We start from the raw sequence: 23,305 nt of genomic DNA on the forward strand, positions 1-23,305 counted from the left end.
TTTCTGTTTGTTGAAGAATCCTGAAAACAGTATATCATGGTTTCCACCAAAATACTAAGCAGCAAATGTTTCCAACATATATAGTAAACATGTATACACTATATACACACACACACACACTCACACACACATAATTAAAAAAAACTATATATATATATATATATTTTTTTTTTTAGACAAATTTAAAATGTATTCAGGTACAAAACATTTATTTTTAATTGTAATATTTCATGATATAATTGTTTTTGCTGTATTTTTTAAATAAATGCAGCCTTGGTGAGCATGATATATTTATTTAAAGGCACAGTATGTAAGATTTTTTAATTAAAATTTCCAAAAACCACTAGAACGGTGTTATATATTTTTAATTAAATCCAGTCGTCATCATTTTCATAAGCCTAATGCTGCTGTGTTTGTAACGTTATGTCATTCATATTTCCTCAGCGTGGCACTATAAGAGCCCTCAGCAGGTGAGGTTTGTGGAAAAGCTCTCAGATGTGGTCATTAGCCAGCTGCCCAACTTCTGGAAACTCTGGATCTCTTACGTCAACGGCAGCCTGTTTAGTGAGGTATTTACACACACAAATATACCTTCAGAGTGTATAGGCTAACAAAAGGCTAGTGTAAGCGCTCACTCTCTTATTGACGTTGTTGTCTTGGACAGACTGGAGAGAAGTCCGGTCAGGTGGAGAAGTTAAAGAAGAACGCTCGGCAAAGACAGAATGACTTTAAGGTCAGTAAAGCAGCTGGAACGTTTTTGTGCTTCTAGTCTAGAGAATAAAAGTGTGAGTAAGAGTCCCTAAGGTGAGTCAATAGTGATGCGCCAAAATTGAATCTGAAATGATTGGCTGAATCAATGGGTGCGTTTACATGCACGTTTTTCAGCCGATTATGCCTAATAAGCCGACAACGAACATAGTCATGTAAACGCGGTAACCCGCTTTCTTTTATCAGAGTAAGGTCATAAACGGCGTAAGAATAAACCGGTCGGGACAGGTCGTTTTTTGCCTCTTACCCCGAATTCGCGCGGCATGTAAACGCATTAACCTGCTTTCTGTCGGCTTATTGAAGTGCGCATGTGTGATAGGTGACAAAAACGCAAACTTAGAGCAGATTTAAATGCATCCAGACGTTTTACATGAAATAAGGACATATATCACAAATGCAGACTCTTTTAAGACCCAGAAAATTGTAAATATGTGTTATTCTCATCACATGCAGCAGAAGTAGAAGAGTTTCAGTCAAAACGCTTCATCTGGAACTGCATTAGGGATAATATGAGCCGGAAATCTCCCGCTGACACGGCGCACGCTTTATTTAACATCACAACTGACGTAACCTTTGGAAAACTTATTTTTGACGTCACTACAAGGAAATAAACCGGTTTAATAATAAAGTCATGTAAACACGGTTTACTTGCATTGTCAGTTTACCGGTTTGCATGTAAACAGGGAAAACTGATTATTTCAATAAGCTGATTTTTTGGAGTTATCAGCTCACTGGTGTGCATGTAAACGCACTCATTGATGTTTAATTAGCGCTGCTCCAATGGCATGCTTTGACTGTCAGTGTCTATTTTCTTCTCTACTACAGGTAAACATGTCAGCTGTGTGGATGCTAGGGCTGGCTTGACCATATTGAGTTCTCATTTTTAATCTTATTTTGTTGGAAAAGAAAAAACAATCCAACTTATTGAAATGTATCATGTAATCGCTCGGACAGATATCAAAAAAATATTTGTATTCTTTATATACAACTTATTTTTGGTTTGAGTGTTGATAATACATACATTTGATTTATTTATTATTAGAAACTTTTTTTTAGTTTCGGTTCTGTTTTTCTGCTTTTAATAAAACTTTAATTTCAGTTTCAGTGTTTCTGCAAAAAAAAAATGCAAATATGTTGCATCACTATTTGAGACAACTTATTTGGGAAGGTAAGGTTTTTTCCACTTCCTAATGTGTTTGATTGGCACATTTGATTGTGTGTAGAGCATGATTGAGGAGGTGACCCGTCGTCTGGTGCAGTTAGTTCGAGGTGCTCTTTTGCCCTCCTCTCTGACGGAGGCGCAGCTGCGGCAGTATGGAGGCTGGGACACCAAAACCCCTCTCAGTGGAGCCTGGCTTACTCAGGTCATCCACACCGTCAGGTACATGTGTGCTTTTATTTCTAGTAGGGGTGTAGGAATTGGTGATGGGACAAAAAAGTGCGGCCAAAACCAAATATGTTTAATGAATCATTTACCCAACAATGACAATTCTATCATCTCTTCTTTCTTCTGTGCAATATAAAATAAGATATAAGAAATGTCTTCAGTGTTTTGTCTTGTTTTTTTGTTTTGTTTTTTATGTACAATGGACGTCAATGGGCACTAAATCTCTTTGGTTAACAGCATTATTCATCTTTTACATTCCAAAGAAGAAAGTCATTCAGTAGGGGTGGGTGATATGTGACGTTGCTGTGCTGTGCGGTCATGAAAGCTTATCGTTTGCATGTGTTTTTAAGCGTATAATTAGCTGTGAAAGAGATCTCATTTCAGTATCTGAGCGCTCTCTGAGAGTTTCTCAGCGGTGTGTGAGAGACGAAGCCGCTGCTCGTAGAGCCTGAGAACTGAACTGAGAGCTTTTTGACAACTAATTGGGCTTGAACGGTACACACACCTATGTGTCAAAGTGACCATGTATTTGCACGCAAACAGTCATTTGTCTTAAGTGAACATTAACAGTTGAGAGTGAAAAGGCACGAGTATATTGGATCCGTTTAGTTGCTCTTAAAGTGACAGCGCCCAAAATTTCCCACTGTCAAATTTTAATGCTAATTAAATAACAAAAGAGAGAAAATCTCTCACTGCTCTTGACTGGATCACTTTTGTAACATTAATAAGAATAAATGTGTATTTAATGTACACAGTAAAGACTATGCATTGTTTAGTAGTATTTTTAGCGCTTGATGTTTTTCAGGTCATTTCATTTGTCTCTTTATTTTTCTTTACTCTTTCTTTCTTCTTTTTGGTTTTCTCAGTCTTTCATTGAGCTTAGTAAGGTAGTATTCGTTTTTTAAATGATATTAAGATGGTGACAAGAATAATGCCGATTCAGTGGTATCAAACTTTTTGATATAATAACTTTATTTAAAGCAAAAAACAACTACATTGTGAAATAAAACTACTCATATCGTGAAATTTTGTTTATATCGCCCAACCCTAGCACACAGGTTTGGAACAACTTGAGAGAGAGGGTGAACTATCCCTTCAAGCAAGTTTGTTGTGCTGTTGTTTGCAGTTTGTTGTGCATCATCATTTTCATCATTTGCATTTACATTAGATCTAGTTAAACCAGAATGAGTGTACATACAGACTGCAGTTTTCTGTGTCACAGATTCTGTTACTGGAAGGCATTTTTAGCCAATTTTTCCATTTGAGAAAAAATGTTGGTGTATCCTCTCTCTCTCTCTCTCTCTCTCTCTCTCTCTCTCTCTCTCTCTCTCTCTCTCTCTCTCTCTCTCTCTCTCTCTCTCTCTCTCTCTCTCTCTCTCTCTCTCTCTCTCTCTCTCTCTCTCTCAGGTTGAGTCACGAGGCTCTGTCAGCTCTGGAGATCCCTAATGACCTGCTGCAGGTGATTCAGGATTTGCTGCAGGACCTGCGTGTGCACTGCCTGCTGACCACACTACAGCACACAGAAGAGGGTAAGACTATACACACACTGAGCCTTCTTCAGGTGTCTCAGGCAAACAATGGCAAATGTGATTGCTGAAGTATTCTGCATAATATTTTGCTCAAGATCCTCTGAAAAATTACAGATGGGTAATGTAATTGGCCTTGCAGGTAAGCTTATTGGTCAGCAATGATCATCTCAAGATCAAGAATGGTTTAGACAGCAGATATAATGTTTTACTAGTGTGTGCAGGACACTATAGTTCATTTCTGTAACTGAGGAGAGCTAAATCCAGTTACATTATTCACAAAAATTCTTCATACAGTGACATTGATAAAAATGTGGAAGCAACATGATTCAGACACTTTGAGCTCTGAAGTGTTTGTTCTTTAATTGTTAATGTGACCTTTGACACCACAGACTGAAGTAAATGAAGCACTGCTTGGTCATTGGTTGACCTGAACTGGTATTATCTAATTGTGTTCTTAAATCTAACAGCTGATTGGTTGATTGTAATCCATTACATCCCTTTCTATCAAGACATTATCAAGATGAATTTGTTCTGACAGTTTAACTCTTGAGTTCTTGTCATATTTTATTAGCATTTACTAAACCGTAGTGAATAAACTGTGATATGTGAGAAAATGAGAAACACATTTTGGTTTAACTGTATATCAGTCTGTCACTAATGTCGAGCAGTAGAGGGCGCTCTGGAGCTCTCAACTCAATGGATTTGCACTCATGTTCAGTATAAACATCTTTGTGGTTTTGGTAAAGCAGCTCTAGTGAACTAAAGTCTTGTTCTGAGTTAACCACAATTTGGCAAACACATCTGGAGCAGTATAACTCACAAAATTGAGGTTCAGTCTCTGCGTCTTCTTTTTTAGCATAATGTTCAGTTAAATTCTGCTAGATTTTTGTCTTTTTTATACATACAGTGCTGCTTGAAAGTTTGTGAACCCCTTGCAGAATCTGTGAAAATATGAATAATTTGAGCAAAATAAGAGAGATCATACAAAATGCATGTTCATTTTTATTTAGTGCCGTCCTGAATAAGATATTGTACATAAAAGATATTTACATACAGTCCACAAGACAAAAAAAGCTGAATTTATGGTGTTTTATAGTTGTATTTTAGTGTAAATGTAGCTATTTTTTGGTTCTAACTAATAACTTTTTCAGAAGGCTAGATTGCCCAATTAAAGTAGCTTTCTCAACACTAATGTTGAGAGAATTGTTGAAGAATGAAGTTGTTTTGGTACTGATTTGATGTGACTAAACTTTGTGTTTATTTTAGATGTAAAGAGACTTGCAGAAAAAGAAGACTGGGTTGTGGACAATGAGGGGATTACGTCACTGGTACATCTTTTATGCTTTATTATTATATTCCATTCCAGTTTATTTAAATGAATTGTTATAACTTGCAGATTCAAAACTTACAGATAAATGATGTGTGTGTTTCAGCCGGCCCAGTTTGAGCAGTGCATGGTTCAGATGCTGCAGTCTCTGAAGGAGCCGATGGAGTGTAAACCTGGAGAGATCAATGTACAAACCCTCACATTTTTGTATATTTTTCAAATCTCATCCCCAACCAGCAGATTATATGGAGATTAATCAATCAGTGTGTGTGTCTTTCTCTTTATCTTTAGATCTTAAATCTGGATGTGGTCCAGGACAAAGCTTGCGAACAGTGCGTTTCTATCATGAAGGTATTGTTTGCTGGTATCTGTCGTTTCGCTGGGATTTGTAAATATAATTCCTGCTGATTTTGGTATTTTTTATGTCTCTACCTGTTTTAGGTCTTTATTAAATGTCTCGAGCAGCTCAGCATCAAGACTGATGGAGACATCGACACCTCTCAGTGAGTTTTATCATTATTTACCTTTAAATTATTCGATTTTATCAATAAATAATAATTTAAGCACATTCTTCACATTCTGTCAACTTGAATTCAAAATAACTCACAATTTCGTGCATAACCTTTAATTCAGCTCAAAATATCTTACATTGGGTGTGTCTTCCGACCTCTTGTGAGAAAATAATAATATAACATGATTACTCTTGCCACTAGATGGCCTTATAGCTCTGTATGGAGCAAATGAGCAGTTCCGCTGGGTCCTAAAGTCAATAGCTCTTCAGAATGCATTCAGATACACATGCAGACATAAAATAATTTTTTGGTAAAGTTTTAGCATTTTTAGGTTTTTCTGTGTGTACTGAAGCATTTCTCACGTTCCATTTATTTCTAACGGGGTCAAATTGATCCACGAGTGAAGGAATTGTTACTTTTTAAAATTTCGAGCACAAAATCCTCCCAAAACCCCTCCTCGAATCCAGTCAGTGTTTGTTTGTGCATTCATGTTTCAAGTGTGAGAAAAGTCCTATATAAGGTCTTGGACCACTCCGATGAACACTCAATGTTTAAATGTTTTTCCAAAAATTTGTTTTGGATCAAAATGACCTGAGGGAAGGATATATATATATATATATATATATATATATATATATATATATATATATATATATATATACACACACACAAATACATATAAAACCCCAAAATACATTTAATGGCTTAAAAAATGTCAAGTGGTGTAACAATTTTTTTTAAATCCTTGCATTTGATTGTACACATTTGAATCAAGTTTTTAAAGGTACATTTTTTTTTAAAATTTTTTCATATAGAAATCATGAATATCATTAATCTGTATCATTTTCTGATCTTTCAGGGCAAAAATGAGCATAATGTCACTGACCTGTGTATGTAATGCACTGTAGAAATTGCCAGGAATTTACAGGATTAAAGAGTATTATTTTACAATAAATTACTGTAGTCGGAAATTTACAGTGAAATTAATGCATGCTGGGTCATTTTCTTATGATTTTCTGTTAATCAACAGCAAAGTGATGCTGATATCACAGGAACTGATCTTGCTTTACTGTGAATTCACATGATGATAAACTCGTCTTTAACCGACACTGTTTAACCGAATGATATTGTTCAGTGCTGTAATTAATGAAGTCACCATGATGGGCATCAGTGTTTCATTAGCTTGGGATCCTTAATTTTCATATTCAATTTTCTGATCTAGAAGTGTGACAAATGAAAACATTTGATATAACAATGACAAGCTATAATATAATAATAAGCTAATTTGTGGATTTTAAGTTAGTTAAACTGTACTATTATTAGCGTTATTTTACCGTGAAGATTGATTAACCAATATCCTAATTCAAATTCATAATTGTTTGCATATGGATATTTCACAGTAGTGAAGCAGCTGCTGAGCAACACAAGATTTTTGTTCTCCCATCACCTAATGATGCACAGACATCAACACTCATACAAAACACAACGATGGTGACACTCAACAAATAATCACAATACAACTGAACATTACAAAATAAACAAACAACACATACTGCTAAAAGTGAAGCAAAAGTAAGTTCAGCAGCACAGATAAAACCGACAAGAATCAATAGAATCAACTCCACAGCATAATCTATTCATGCCGCACTGCATGCTGGGTACTTCATAGTACAAACGGACTACAGAATTATATTGTAGATTTCACAAGAATTGTCCTACTAAAGTCTTGAAAAGGGGAATACACTATATATTCACTATAAAATTTATATTTATAATTTTGTAATCAAAATTGTTCTCTTTCAGTTTGCCTGTGGATTTGGCTTCACCTGATCTCTTTGGAAGCATCAAAGAAGACTTTAGTTCAAAACCAGTAAGGACGATCTTCACCTCTCCTCCTGATTTCCACCTTTCTCATTGTTCCATCTTGTCTTTCTCTCTCTTCAGATGAATAATGCATATTGTATGCTAAAGATACATATTGTTAATTTCATTATTCATAAAAATGTCTAGCTGTGGCCTATAAGAGCACATCGAGCTGTGGGGTTTATATGGGAGGCAGGTTTAAATCTGGCATGCGTCGAGTACTCTTCACTTTTTTTTTTTTAGTCGTCAATCCACTTTGTCAGAAAAGGCTAAATAAGAGTATGTGTGGACTGATTACCACAGCATGCAGTCCAAAATCTGGTGTTATATTCATGTAATGTAAACTGCAGAGGGGGACGTCACTCAATACAACAGGATATTTAAATATGGATAATAGGAAGTTAGTGGAGATAACAGCTCAGCTTCTCGCCTGGTTTAAAACAATTAGTCACAGAGGCCCTGACCGAAATCCAAATTAAACTGTGTTGATGTGTAGTATCAGAACCACAGTGTCACAGTTTTACTGAAAGCCTGATAGATGAAAAGATTGACAGAAAAATAGAGAGAGAAAGAGGATCCTGGTAAAACCGAAACCGCACCTGATCAATTGAAGATATTCAGAGACCTCACGTAACCTTGAAGTGCTTCCTGCCTTCATTTAATCCTTCAGAAATGTGTGTGTGTGTGTGTGTGTATGTATGTAAAAATTTAAACAGTGACCTCATTACGCATTTGGAGTCTACTTAACACTTAAGGCAGGCTTTAAAATGACAGTGGCTCATTAATGTTTGACAACCCCAAACTAGTACAAACTAGTGCTGTCAAAATTACCAGCTAATGCATGCGATTTAATTTGTTCAGTTTAACACGTTAAAAATATTTAATGCAACTATCCGTTTTTCTGTCATCCTTTGGCTACCGTTACATTATATGATCACGCTCTTATTAAACCATTCAAGCACGACAAGACAAACGAGACAAAACGAGCTGTCTGTTAATGTCCTGACTATGACACACACACAGAAAGACGCGCGCCAATATCGAGTTCTCTTTCACACTTGAATAAACAATAACACACAATTATGCCAAAATGCTAGTTTGTCCAGTATCCTCATAAGAACAGACTTAACGTCTTAAATTAACTTAAAGAGATTCGTCAGATTTGCGTTATGATCGGCAGCGGCAGATCTTAAAGTGACAGCAGCCTAATAAACAGCAGACAGCAGCTGGGATTCTGTCATTAATGTTCATCAAAGAACAAAGAGAACTGAGAAAACTGGCTTTAATAATGATTCATCTATATTTAATTCATAGTTTAAAACTGTAAAGTGTTATAACTTTATTTAATTCCTGTATATAGATTATGAAGGCCACAGGTAAATATGACATTTATTATATCAATTATACTGTAATTTTGAACGTCTATCATTAATGTTTAAAGGGGTGGTTCTGTGTTTTTCTAGGCTTGGTTGTGTTTATGGGGTGCGGTATAACATGTCTTAATACTTCTTTTTTGCTGTTAAAGCCGTATTTTTCTTATATTTGACCTTTATTACACACCGATGTCTTGTTTCTATTTGGAGAGTAAGTGTGAAATTTAATTTCAGTATAAAAATATTAGAAAGTTCAATGTTACAGAAAGTTACATTAATTAATAATGTAACAATAATGTAACACAAATAGTTACATTAATTACTATTTTTTAATCGATTGACTGCATTAGCACTTTTTATTGTAAATTCTTTACTATTTGTTTTGTAATTTGAAGCGTGCCGTTTTGCTTAAAATATTTGTTCCATATCTAAACGGAATGCCTTAATATTTTGTCATATCGTGCAAAAAAAAATTCTGATTTTTTCCCCATAAATACTCTACTAGTTATTTATTAGTTCTGACGAACCCTTTTCCTGAGAAAACATCCTGTGTTCCGCTATGGATGTCTTTGTCACAGTTTCCATCTGCAACACAGCAAACATTCACACATCACGCACAGAGGTCATGTGTTGTGAAAAACAGCCGCTTTCGCTAACGAGAGCACAGTGTTGCGGCCGCTCACATGGGGCTTCCCCTAGCCTGCAGTGGAAGAGCTGCAGGTTTCCCCTCTATCTCTCTCTCTTTCTCTATTTTACTCTCTCTTTCTTTCACTGACTGGTTCATGCTTCACCAATTTTTAAATAAAGGCACAATAATACCCATCATATATACGCTTCACACGTACTCTCAGACTTTCTAGATTGTTTAAACTATGTTCCTATACACATACACACAAAAATCAATTAAGGAAACGGCTTAACTGTTATGTTTTCTCGAGATAAATACCCCAAAAATGTTCTTTATATATGTGTGTGTTCATTGTAACTGAATCATTTGGTGTGTGTGTGTGTGTGTGTGTGTGTGTGTGTGTGTGTGTTCTGGCCCATGCAGGAGCAGCGTCTCCTCATCATCCTCAGTAACTGTCAGTATCTGGACAGACATACGTTTCTCAATCTGGCTGAGCACCTGGAGAAGAACGGCTTCACCACTGCAGAGAAGATCATCAGGGTACACACACACACACTTCCTTTTTCCCTTTAACTCCACAGTTGGCATTTTCTTCTTTAAAGTGATAACAGGTGTGATTCTAAGTTGGTCGTTTATGCTTTCTTTTGCTGAAGTGAGAATGACTCACACAGATTGAGGAGAAGCTCAAGGGTTTTTCGTGGTGGCATTAGAGCACACTCACTCGAGGTGACTTTTCTGGCCTGCAGGGGAGAGCGTGAAAGGTTATGGTTGGCCTTTCCAGTAAATGCAGATCGTTGTGAATGAGTGTGTCAGGCCTAAAGCGATTATGTAGATGCATGCATTTCACCTTTCAGAGAAATTTAACTCTGAATAAGAGTGATAATAACTCACAGTAGAGCTATATTACATGATCACAGTGACCTATTTCTCCTAAAGGGGTTCTGTTATTCTGTTCCACTTTAGTTAGTGTTTAATGTTGCTGTTTAAAGTCCACTCCAAAGGATATTTTATTTAACAAAATCCACTTTTCAAGAACTACAATGAATGGTTAATTTGGACTACAATGATAGTCATAATGTTACTAATTTAAACAATCCCCGCCCATGGAAAATATGCAAAAACGGGGACGAGGTCTGTCTGAGCTGCTTTAGAGAAGACTTATCAGTCAAAGAAATGCAGTTTTTCTTCACCGTTTCCAAAACTCATTTGTTAGATCTTCGTAAGGCTGGCAAACTTAGTGGTTTAAATTAATTTTAAACACTGTTCCTGAACCTTACAACCCCAACGTTTATCTGAGCGCTGCACATTTCACAGAGAACGGCTTGTTTTCCGCTGCTTTTGTATGACTGAAAATTAACCATGGTTTTGTGATCGATTACTGTTTATATTACCTTAGGTTTCTGACAAATTACATGATTAAGTGGTGGATAACATTGTGTTTATTATGTATAAGAATTTTTTTTAAAACATACCACTCTAAACCGTCCTTTGATATCTGTGCTTACAAAGTCTGTGCATGAAATCCGTTCTGCACGATCCTCTCGTTCATTAACATTGTGAAGGTCTGATTCTGGCTCAAATTGATTTGAAATAACCTCAAGGGCACCTATGGAAGATGTTTGGTTTAAAAAATCCAAAAACCACTAGTACTATATATTTGGTTGACTTGTGTACTCACATTATCCCAAAGGTTTTCAAGAATGTTTAAATCCAGAGAAATAAGCAATTTTAACCAGGACACGGACCGTTCAGTGACATACCCGCCCGCAAGTTACCCGTCGATTTCCAGTTTATTTTGTAGTACCCATGGAAACACCGAAGCCGCTTTAATATCTGATGTGTTTTATTAGACAGGAGAGCAACTGTTTGGATCATTGATGGACAGAAACTAATGATTGTTCTCTTAAATCTGGTGTTCTTGATTTACCGCACAGAGTACCATGTTTTACCGCCTAATATCCATCTCTCACTGCAGTGTGAACAAGTGTCTCATAGTAGCGCCGAGTGAACGTACAGAGTAGCATTATAACATCACTCTCAACACACTCAGATGTGTGTGATATGATAAAGGAGCGCTGCGTTCCCACACACACACACACGAGCAGAAGAAGCAGAAGCGCTCGTTTGACAGAATAAAAGCTCCTCTGCTCTCGAGCCGTGTCGCTCGTCTCTCATTAGCAGTCGCCCCAGCGTTTCGTTCTGCTCCACCCTGCTTCATATACACTAATGCTCATTAATCTGGAATACATTTGCTCATGAATATGATTTCTGCCCGAGTCCCATCGGATTCTTTTCTACCCGGCTGTAGAGGCTAAAAATTACATATTGTGCCTTTAATATGTACACTTTAGAAGAACTCGCAGTTATGGAGAGGTGGGACATTTCCCGAACAAAAAACAGTGGCAATCACATAAATTTCATATCACAGAAGGAGGGGCTTTATCAAAATTAGCGTGTTCGAGCCAAACTGGGGACAGAGGTGCTGTAATAATGTAAAATATGAGAAAAATAATGTGTTAAAGGAGTTTGCACTGACAACGACCATAAATTAGCAGAGCTTTATTTATGCAAATATGCAGAAAGTGATCTGACAGATACAGTTGAATATGCTGTGGTTGGACCTGCTTCTAAACATACTTCATCACTGGAAAAAAAATTAAATGGCCCATTAAACATGAAAGTATTATGCAGTCATTTAAAGGTGCAGTGTGTAATATTTATGAGGATCTATTGAGAGGAATGGAATATAATATGCATAACTATGTGTTCAGTGGTGTATAAAGACCTTAAATAATGAACCGTTATGTTTTTATTACCTTAGAATGAGCCGTTTCTATCTACACACACCGTCTCCTGATAGTGAAGCCGCCAATTTGTGCCGCCATGTTTCTACTAGTGTTGCATGATATAACAGTACTAGAAAAGTATTGTGATACTCTGTTACAAATGGTATGATATGGACATTTATTAGTGCCGGTACTTTAAGGAGGGCAGCGCTAACATGAGCTGTATTTCTTAATTTGCGTGGATGTGTGACAGCAGGTGTCAGGACGTGTGTGTAGAGCTCTGCTTCCAATGTTCTCTAAACATGGGAAGTAGAAGAGTTAAATATATACGCGCAGCGCATGATAAAGAAAGCAACAGAAATATGAGCGCATGGAGAAGAAAAAACGCGTTGCGGGACTCTGACCTGAAGCGCGCGCACACGCCTTTCAGACAATATGCGATCGCCGATCGCCATTCAGTTCTTTTGCGGATTATTATTTAAGTTTGAATGGTCAAACATATGTAAAAATGCGTGGTTCTGGTCTGTATTCAGGTCTTACAGACCTCATATTCTGTGTGATAAATGTTAATCAAGCACCAATGAAAAATAGAAAACGACCACATGCTTGGCTTGCACACCTTAGCAACTGCATGCTTAAAACCCCAAATAGTAACATTCTGGCAGCCATGCAAAACACTAAAGCATCACAGCAGGAGATATGCATGAACAAGACTTTTTTTTTGTATAGTTATTAATGTGTAACAACATTTTGTTACAACAATCTTCTGTTACCTCTCATGTATTAGGACAGATGTACATCTCTGGAGTTTTACTGAGATCCCAGAGATGTGTCCCCTTTTAAGATGGTGCTTTCCAATTTGGTTTTTTCCCTAAAGTTAAACATGCATCAGAACGATGGCTATGCATGAGTGGTCTTTACTCATTCTGCAAGAAGTGTGTGATGTTAATAGTTTCTTAAGGTTACATGCTCTGCTGTGCTGCAGGATTGAATCTTGTATGATCAAAGATCTGTGCAGTCTATTTTGTATTTTGTACTGATATTTAAAACTCAATAAATTCAATGTTAAAAAAAGAATCTTGTATGATCTGTGAAGGCCATCAGTGGTTTGTGATTAAACTGAACGCATGCCCATGTTCTTCAGGTCAGCATAGAGGCACTGAGACAGCTGGACGAATATCTGTTTGAGACGTACATCGAGAAAAAATCTGATCCTATCGTCGGCTCGCTGGAGCCTGGCATCTACGCCGGATACTTTGACTGGAAGGACTGCCTGCCGCCTACAGGTATCACACACCTGAAGCATGCTATGTGCATACTAACGACACTGAGGATGCTTCTAGAAAAAGATGTCTGCTTGAATGTTGAAACATCATCACCATAGAGAGCCACAAATACATTTGCTGATCTTGATTCTGCAGTTTCAATCTGCCGTCATTGCTTTTGTGTGTCAGTTTCAGTTGTGTTAGTGTGTGTATATTTAGTATAATCAGGTCTGTGTGGTGCTTACTTGACTGAATGCTGTTGCTTATGTTGAATCATTTGTGTAAATGAATTAACACTTCCTGCTTCTCTCAAACATTAGAAGTAGAACTGTGTAAGTCCAATCACCTTCCCTTTGCCACTGCTCCTGTTTATTTACCAGTCCAATTGGAAAATCATCATCTTTACCTCAAAAATACACAAACTAATATGATTTTGTTAATGTGCATAATAATTAACTTGATGTCATTTACAGTACCATTCAGGCCAGTGGTTAAAATTTTTACTTACTTGCCGAAGTTTTCACTGGCCCCACCACAAAAAAGTCATGAATAAATGAAATAAACTAGACCTAGTTATTGTTTGTTGTTTTCGATCCATGTAATCTTAACAAATAAGGTTAGGACACCTACAACTACTAGCCTAACTGATATACATTTAAAATATTGTTCAGGACAGTCATTAATAAAATGAGAACAAATAATCAAATTACGAGCAATAGATCAAATAAATAGTACAAACATATACCAATGAAATAAACAGTTATTTTCGGGTTCGTTTTAAACTAGATTTTCAGGTAAATAGTAATCAAATGTAAAATACCACTGCATAATCTACACTATTAATATAGATGAACTCATATTACAGTTATTCAGTCAAGAGCTGTGAGCTTTTCCCCTGTTGTTTGTTAGATTAACATAACAGAACCATACGGAAGCAGGAATATTAGGCTACTGTCACTTTAAGAGCTGCACAGATTCAGTGGACTGTTACACATGCGTTTTATTTCTCACGTTTACGTTCACTTATGACATAACGACTTTGTTTACAGTACTCGTCAAGACAGGCATTTTGACAATTTTGTTTAAACTCAGGAAGACGTGAAAGAGTTTTTTGCACGCTATGAGACGTGACATTCTGGGCACGAGTTTTTGATGTGTGTTACACACACAACTTATCACACAACGTGAGTACCAAACTGAGAGACATCGGTACTTTCACGTCTACTTGTGCTTGAATATTATAAATGTTGGCAAGGCTTAAAAATTTGCAAATTATCAATTTATGTGAAAATGTAGCAGTAGCCTGACTGTGTTTGTGAGATTTATAGATTATAATGACTAATATGTATATTAGAGTATGCTAATCAATGACTTGAAGATGGTTAACTCAACATCAGCTACATAAATTCATCAACTAACCATTCAGAAACATCCTGTCTCTTTCTGCATATGTGACCAGTCACAGAAAGTAGGGACACAAGTCGGTTCTGGGGCATTTTGAGTTATTCACAGATTCTGAAAGTGTAGTCTCCAAGCTTTCCAACGATGTGTAACACATGAAAATCTGATAATATTTTGAGAAGTTGTGTCCATCTGAATTTAGGCCTTTAGAAAAGTGTAAACGAGAGAAAACAGCCTCTAAAGTTTTGCAGTTCTGACCTGTTCTCACCTGCTGGAAGTGACAATAGGGCTCATTTACATCTCATTTAGATAAGCCACACCCCCTGTAAAGCTGCATGGTTGCTAGTAACGACAGACGCAACGGGAAAAATCGGACCGCATACTACTAATAATAAAGATGCTAACATTACCATCTAAAAGCCCATTATAGTAATGGGGTTTTTTGGCAAGTGATACGATGCTAACGATTACAATTAAAACGAGAGTTAAGAACATTAGGTAGGTATGGGAAGGTCTAAACATGAGATAACGTGTGTGTGTTCTTGGAATGAACACAAAACAACAAACTTTGGTGTTTATGGACACCCCATAAGAAACAGAAAAGTATTCTTGCAAATCTTGTTGCCTCCAATGAAATGAAGGCTCCAATGGAAATCGTTCGGGCACACTTTCTGTTTGCCGGGGTCTTCTTAGTGGATGTACTGTGCGTCTGTTTGAAGCGGTTGAAGACAGAGAAATGTGTAAAGTCCGTAACCGTGGCTGTAGTGTAGGGGTAAGGCGCATGTCATTAAGTTTTGAAGCAACTCGATCAGAGGTTCGAATCCGCCTTTTGCCACACTCTCTCTACTCCCTTTTCCCATCACATATCAGATCGGAAAGGCATTTATTTTCAAAAAGAATTGAGAAAATATTAGAAAAGTGGAAATGAAGCATCTAACGTGTTTATTAAGAAGTGTTTCTTGGTTAGAGAGCGTGGCAAAAGGCGGATTCGAAGCTGTGACCGATTTGCGTCAACTTTTTTGCCATTTCTCTGTTTTTATACCCGTCACATGTTACTATCGATATAGTCTCTGATTTCTTACGGTCCAACTCGTCTGACGCCTGTCTGATACATTCTTCCTCTTCTTCATCTTCGCTCAGTTGTAGATTAAGGGTATTAGCCAGTCTTATTATGCCGCTTTAATCGTCGCTTAGATCATCTCTACAGCCGGCCAGAGCGCTGCAGAAATAATTAGCCACGCGTCCCTTGGAGGGCAGGGCAATAACAAAAGCCAGTATGGAAATACACACAGACGAAACAAGGTGATTTCAACCTCAAAATATATGCTTTTAAATATACCATTAATGCCATCTCAAACACAGAGAGGCTTCTTTGTGATTTCAACTAACAGATTCTGCAAAAAAGCGAGAGCTTTTAGAGCTGCCGACTTGTGTCCCTGGTTTCCGTGACGGGTCACATATTGTCTCTTCCTCTTGAGTCTCTCCTTCATTGTCCGACTCCGGTTTGATCATAAAAGGCTGAACAGTTTCTGGGGGTTTTTCAGAGTGTGTCTGTGTGAGGTAATCAGAGCTGCTAACATGAGCTCTTGAAGCAGCAGCTCATCTGCATTTAAAGGAACACACACACAAAAATGTTCATTTTTGCTAACCCTCAAAAAGTGACAATTTTTACATGCTATAAAAGTGATCTGTGGGGTATTTTGAGCTAAAACTTCCCATACACACTCAATCAAAGACTTATTTTACATCTTGTAAAAAGGGGCATTATAGGACCCCTTTAACAGTACAGAGAAAGTAAATACATTTATAAAACTATTTGAGATATGTTCAAGAGGTTGATTTTGCTTAATTGCAGTGTGGAGGAAAAGTTAAGCAAGTATAAGCTAGTGGTAAATGGCACTCCCACTGAGTGAACTCATCTACCAATGTCTGCCTTTCAGCAAATCAGTTCATCATCCCAGTAATGTAACCAATATTCATGATGCAAGCCATGCCTGACACAGTTTGCTCTCTGAGGAACTTGAATGTAGGAGGAAAGATGTGACAACTAGGCCAAACCATATCATTCTTGCGAATATAAACTGATGAGATTTTAATTTTTTTGTTTGGTCCCTTACCCTCATTCCCTTTGTTTCTCTCTCAGGTGTAAGGAGTTATTTGAAGGAGGCTTTGGTCAGCATTATCTCTGTTCATGCTGAGGTGAGATGCACAAACCTTCAGTTTGACCAATCAAACGTCTCTACTTTAAAAGAACCCCTGTTAGACAATTTACACCTCGAGAACATCATATTAAATGTCAACTTAACTTAGATATCATTCTCATTTATTTTAAGTCCTATTGCAAATCATTTCTGAATATATTGAACAAAAATCAACAGGCTAAAGAACATTTCCACAAGGAACGTCTGCCTGTGGTTTAAAAACACCATAAAAACAACTAGCCTATCTGACATAAATGTCAGGCATTATTAAAGATGAGTAAACATGAAAAAATCAAAAAGAACAAGTTAACAATAATTTAAAAATGAGCAATCGCAACAAATAAAAACAATTGAACAAATATATGATTGATATAAACAGTGTTTTAAGATTACAGAAACTGTAACTGTATGCACTTTATGAATAAAATATACATTACAATATATATAAATGCAGTCCATATATATATTTATATATATAGTTCTACTTCTATATAGTAATATATAGTTACACAAGTTATTCAGTCAAGAACAGGTGAATTTTCTCTTTGTCTTGTTGTTTAATAAGTATTATAGACGGCAGCAGGAATATTAGGCTGCTGTCACTTTAAGAGCTGCACGGATCCAATATGACCCAATACCTAAACTTAAACGCTTCAAAAACAAATTATTAATAAGCAATAAATTAGGAGTTTACTGTGGCAAAATATGTATTTATTATTGAATATGTGTTCCCCACACTAAAGTGTTACCAAAAGTAGTTCTCAAAGATTTTTTGTTTCTTCCCTCTCAGGTTTTCACGATTTCTAAGGAGCTGGTTACTCGTGTTTTATCAAAGATCATTGAGGCTGTAGCCGAAGAAATGAGCCGTCTGATGCAGTGTGTGTCCTCCTTTAGTAAAAACGGTGCACTGCAGGTACACCTCACACCTCACATACACTTATCAGGACCATTAGCACTTGATCTTAAAGGGATTCTTCACCCACTAATGAAAATTCTGTCATCATTTACTCTCCTTCAAGTTGTTCCAAACCTGGGTGAATTTCTTCCTTCTGCTAAATACAAGAGATCATGGGCGTCGGAACCATTGTGTGTGTGTGGGACAAGACCCACCCACTTTTCAAGACCAATGATATTGGACCCACTCACTTTTATCGTCTCAAATTCAGCATGTCTGCTTACATTGACTACCCCTTAACCGAGAAACTTATTAAGAAACGTATTATTAAACACATGTTAAACGCTTTATTTCCCCTTTTCTAATATTTTCTATTTTTTATTGAAAATAAATGCCTTTCCGATCTGATTTGTGATGGGGAAAGGGAGTAGAGCGAGTGTGGCAAAAGGCGGATTCGAACATATGCTCGCGATATGCATCAAAACTAAATGCCATGCGTCTTACCCCTACTCTATAGCCACAGTAAATAAAACAGTGATTTCTGTCAATTTGTCTGGTCCAATTAATCGTTTAGTAAACGGCACTTTTTCTGTCTGGATACGGAGCATAAAAAACATGCAACTTGTTCATTATCATTATCTGTGAAACTGTTGATTTCTATGGCAGTTAAATGAATATAGCCTTTTTATTAGACTATTGGTATTGACTGGTTTGATGTCTTTTTTGGTATAGGAAAGGGATATGGCCTAAAACGCACCATAATGCACGAAATCACATCTATGAAATCATTTTTTTTGGGGGGTACAACCCCCAGACCCCCCGCAAAACAATTTCCCCACCTATCATATTTTGTCTTAGCCGCTACTGACCCACCCACTTTTTATTTGCTTCCGACGCCCATGCAAGAGATGATATTTAGATGAATATGGGTAACCAAACAGTTGATGGACCCCACTGACTTCCATTTTATGGAGAAAAAATAATATTCAGCAGAAGAAAGAAACTCACAGGTTTGGAACAACTTGAGGGAGAATAAATTATGACAGATTTTTCATTAGTGGATGAACTATCACCTTAAGTTATTGAAATGCACACCAATCATTTTTTATATTTCTCTCTCTCCAGGCACGTCTGGAAATCTGCGCGTTGCTAGATGCCATCGAGCCGTACCTCACATCAGAGAGTCGGTAAGACATAATCACGCTCAACATTGATTCGTGTCTCAATACAAAAGCTAAACTAGAAACATTAAAGCAGAAATTTGTCTAAACTAAAACGTGTTTGTATGATAATGTGTTTCGTTGTGAGTGTGTGATGTTATCTTCTGTGTCTCAGCACTAGTTTTAAACAGGCATTGGAAGCACTACCACAGCTGCAGAGTGGAGCCGACAAAAAGTGAGTTAAATCTCAAATCACAATTACATTATGCTTGACACTAATAAATAAATAATAACCCCTGGCCATCACAGATGATAATAATTAGCACCAAGCGCACCCATTAAATGCTATCCCACTTGTGCAAGTGACCTTGTCCAGTCATAAACTGCCATGCGAGTAATCACTTTGGTGACATAAATGACTGAGTAAGACCTGATGATATAAGTCAATTCAAAGTGTGAAACTGTTCGCACTGGTGGGAAAGCATAATCTTCTCTGTGGTGATCAACCTGCAATTAAAGTGGGCGGTGTTAAGATACAAAATTACAAGAAGGACTTGTATTAGACTTGGAAGTTGGAAGCATTGATTTGAACGGATTGAGAGTCATCAAACGATTGACAATGTTTTGGATCATATGCCATTATTTTCCAGTTAAAATGAGTTTATGAATTACTGTCATTGAGTTGTATAATGTTAGTTGCAAGATTACCGGATATAATGGCAAATAAATAAAAAAAACATACTAATAAACATTTTTACCACATACAGTACACTACTGTTCAAAAGTTTGCGGTTGGCAAGGCTTCATTTATGTGATCTAAAATACATTAATTTATTATACATTATACTATTTTAATGTTACAGTGCCCTCCACTATTACTGGCACCCCTGGTAAATATGATCAAAGGCGGCTGTGAAAATAAATCTGCATTGTTTATCCTTTTGATCTTTCATTCAAAATATTCACAAAATTCTGACCTTTAATTGAAGTAAAACAATTAAAAGTGGAGACGGGGGGAATCTCATTATGAAATAAATATTTTTCTCTAGTTCACGTTGGCCACAATTATTGCTCCGTCCGTTCCCCAAGATCACAGCTCTGAGTCTTCTTCTGTAAGGCCTGATGAGTTTGGAGATCAGAGCCCATTCCTGCATCCAGAATCTCTCCAGATCCTTCAGATTCCAGCTCTTCTCTTCAGCTCATCACTCATTTTCTATTGGGTTCAGCTCAGGAACTGGGACGGCCATGGCAGAAGCTTCATTTTGTGCTCAGTCACACATTTTTGTGTTGATTTTGATGTTTGTTTTGGATCATTGTCCTGATGGAAGATCCAACCACGGCCCATTATCAGATTTCTAGCAGAAGCGGACACAAGATGTCCAGGACCTCCAGCAAAAAAACAGACCCACAACATTAAAGATCCAGCGGTGTGTTTAACCGTGGCCATGGGAGACTTTTGATCCCTGTTTGCACCAAAGCCATCTGGTGTGTTTGTGCCAAAAGCTCTTTTTTTAGTTTGATCTGACCACAGAACCAGGTCCGTCTGAAGCTCCAGTCGTGTCTGAACTGAATATGCTGGAGTTTGTTTCTGGATGAGCGAGGAGGATTTTTCTTCAAACCCTCCCAAACAACATGTGGTGATGTTGGCGTTGTTTGATAGATTTTTTTATTCTTTCTGAGCCCAAGACTCAACTAATCTCTGCACTTCTCCAGCTGTGATCTCGGAGAGTCTTTGTCCACTTAAACTCTCCTCCTCTCGTGCGTTAGGACGATATAGACACTCGTCCTCTTCCAGGCAGATTCAGAACATCTTTAGTTGATTGAACTTCTCAATTATTGCCCTGATGCTGGAAATGGGGATTTTCAATGCTTTAGCTGGTGTACTAAAAAAGCATAAAATGAATGGGAATATTTAGAGATATTTTACTCATAAGAATTTCGAGGAGGTGCCAATAAATGTGGCCAACATGAACTGGAGAAAAACATTTATTTCATAATGTGTAGAAAATCTTGTATTAGTGCATAAGTCTTTACTGTGTTTTTGATCTCACTGACCCCAATCTTTTAAATGCTAGCCTAGTATATATGTTAAAACAACAAAAAAACTTTTTTTTTTGTGGTGTGGCCAATGAAAATGTAAAAGAGATCTTTTCTAATCTCTCTCTCTCTCTCTCTCTCTCTCTCTCTCTCTCTCTCTCTCTCTCTCTCTCTCTCTCTCTCTCTCCATTCTCAGACTCTTGGAGGAGCTACTGAATAAGTTTAAGAGCAGTATGAAGCTACAGCTTAACTGCTTCAAGCCGGCCTCTTTTCAGCCTGTGAAGCGATAAATCTTCACAAAAAAACCCCCAACATTTCAACAATACTTCTGCCCTGTAACACTAAGAGACCATTTCAGTTTTAAAAACCGTGTAAAGCCAATCTAGTGCCACTAATATAGCCTTTTTTTAATCTGCGTTTGTGATGATGTGTCAGTCTGTTGATTATTCATAGACTCATTAATATGACAAGTTGTACTGCCTCTTTGTCCTCCTGTGCAGTTCAGAACCAAAATAAATCTATGTGCACTTACACAGAAGTGCGTTTTTCTGTGAATGGTAGTGTGTAAAACCGTTACTAATGTAATTGCCAGGTGTGTGTGTGTGTGTGTGTGTGTGTGTGAGTGTGAGAGAGAGAGAGAGAGAGAGAGAGAGAGAGAGAGAGAGAGAGAGAGAGAGAGAGAGAGAGAGAGAGAGAGAGAGAGAGAGAGAGAGAGAGAGAGAGAGAGAGAAACTATTGAGTTCTGAAATGACTCGTCCTCAAAAGAGTCGTTTTGTGCTGAAGTCTATTATGACCACACTACGAACACCTATGCATGCACACACCCTGACTAGGGTCAGACAGAAAGACACACACCCTGCCCCACCTCAGCAGTGTCTGGGTGTTTTAACCTGTCCTGGGAGGAAGTGTTCAGTATTGTGAGATGTCCGTGTTAACTGCTGTAATTTGCCGTTTCATGTGGTTTAGGAGGATATTAAGATATAACTGACTAGAACACTAGCTAGGCACTGAGTTAAAGGACACTTATTATGCTTTAAAACAATATATATTTATACATTTACAAAGTCCAGCTCAGAAGGAGTTCATCACTCCAAAAGATATTTGCTTTTAATGAGACTTCAGGTTTAATTTAACAATAAATATACAAAGAGTGTGTTATGGTGGGATGAAGACTACACTTAACATGATAAAGGTACTAAAAGCACAATATTATTTGGCCAGAAAGGCGAACTCCAGTATATAATTAGTTCTTTCTGTGCCAAACATGTCATTTTCTGGCTTTCTGTGTTGTCACTGTTATACGGTAGGGGACATCGTCTGAAAGAGTACATAATCTCCTGATCAAAACACAGGCGAAGAAGCAGAAACAAGCGATATCATATGTGATCATATGCATCTACACATGCGCTTTGTTCTTATATCCACCAATCGGGCGGGGCAAATGATAAAAAAAATTATATTCCAATCAATCACGGGTGGATTGTGTTATTGTGACATTGTGTTATATTAATAAAGATGTTTACAAGCCCTGTGACAGAATCATTCTGGTTGCCACTTTCAAAACAACCCCTCCCTCATGTGAACTGAAATCTCAGCGGAGCTGAAGCTCATTAAATATGCAAATCTTATCCAATCCTAGCCGTGGGCGTTTACTTCCAAATCTCCAGTGTGGCACGCCCATCAAAACACAGCGTTCAGGAGAGAGCCTCAAAACCAGTGTAGAAAATAGCCTATTACTTATTAGTTATAATGTTTTTGAATGTATAAACAACACGAACGTCATTAGTGGACCTCACACAACAGTATAAAAAATATAAAAGCCAGTTCATGACACCTTTAACTCCTTTCCAATCCACCTTAAAGGGATAGTTCACCTAAAACTCAATTTGTTGTCATTTACTCAACCTCAAGTTCTTCCAAACCTGTATGAACTGAACACAGAAGATATTTTGAAGAATATGGGGAACCAAACAGTTGATGGGACCCCATTGACTTCCAGAGTATGGAGGGGAAAATCCTATTGAAGTCAATATTTTATTTTAAATAAAATTAATTCTGATATTGTGAATGAGCATATTATGGGCACATTAAAAGTTCTCGCAGACTGCTAACATCACATCAACAACAACAAAAAAAAACTCCACAATGATCTGGATATTTGTTTCCAGTCTTT

The 23,305-nt window shown here is 37.3% G+C and overlaps 1 protein-coding gene across 1 annotated transcript in view; it reads left to right on the forward strand.

The window, feature by feature from the left end:
• The window catches only part of exoc2 (exocyst complex component 2), a 46,133-nt gene extending 24,463 nt beyond the window's left edge, over positions 1-21,670 (forward strand). Inside the window, exons 13-28 of the mRNA XM_067416799.1 lie at positions 445-569; positions 665-733; positions 1,992-2,149; positions 3,563-3,684; positions 4,951-5,012; positions 5,118-5,198; positions 5,303-5,362; positions 5,453-5,514; positions 7,327-7,393; positions 9,811-9,927; positions 13,318-13,459; positions 16,983-17,038; positions 17,831-17,953; positions 19,061-19,122; positions 19,271-19,330; positions 21,329-21,670. Of these exons, the coding sequence (XP_067272900.1) occupies positions 445-569; positions 665-733; positions 1,992-2,149; positions 3,563-3,684; positions 4,951-5,012; positions 5,118-5,198; positions 5,303-5,362; positions 5,453-5,514; positions 7,327-7,393; positions 9,811-9,927; positions 13,318-13,459; positions 16,983-17,038; positions 17,831-17,953; positions 19,061-19,122; positions 19,271-19,330; positions 21,329-21,422 (1,460 nt within the window). The 3' untranslated portion in view covers positions 21,423-21,670. The remainder of the gene's footprint in view (positions 1-444; positions 570-664; positions 734-1,991; positions 2,150-3,562; positions 3,685-4,950; positions 5,013-5,117; positions 5,199-5,302; positions 5,363-5,452; positions 5,515-7,326; positions 7,394-9,810; positions 9,928-13,317; positions 13,460-16,982; positions 17,039-17,830; positions 17,954-19,060; positions 19,123-19,270; positions 19,331-21,328) is intronic.
• The last annotated feature ends 1,635 nt before the right edge of the window (positions 21,671-23,305 follow it).

The sequence above is a fragment of the Pseudorasbora parva genome, chromosome 15, assembly GCF_024679245.1.
Source record: "Pseudorasbora parva isolate DD20220531a chromosome 15, ASM2467924v1, whole genome shotgun sequence".
Lineage (NCBI taxonomy): Eukaryota > Metazoa > Chordata > Actinopteri > Cypriniformes > Gobionidae > Pseudorasbora > Pseudorasbora parva.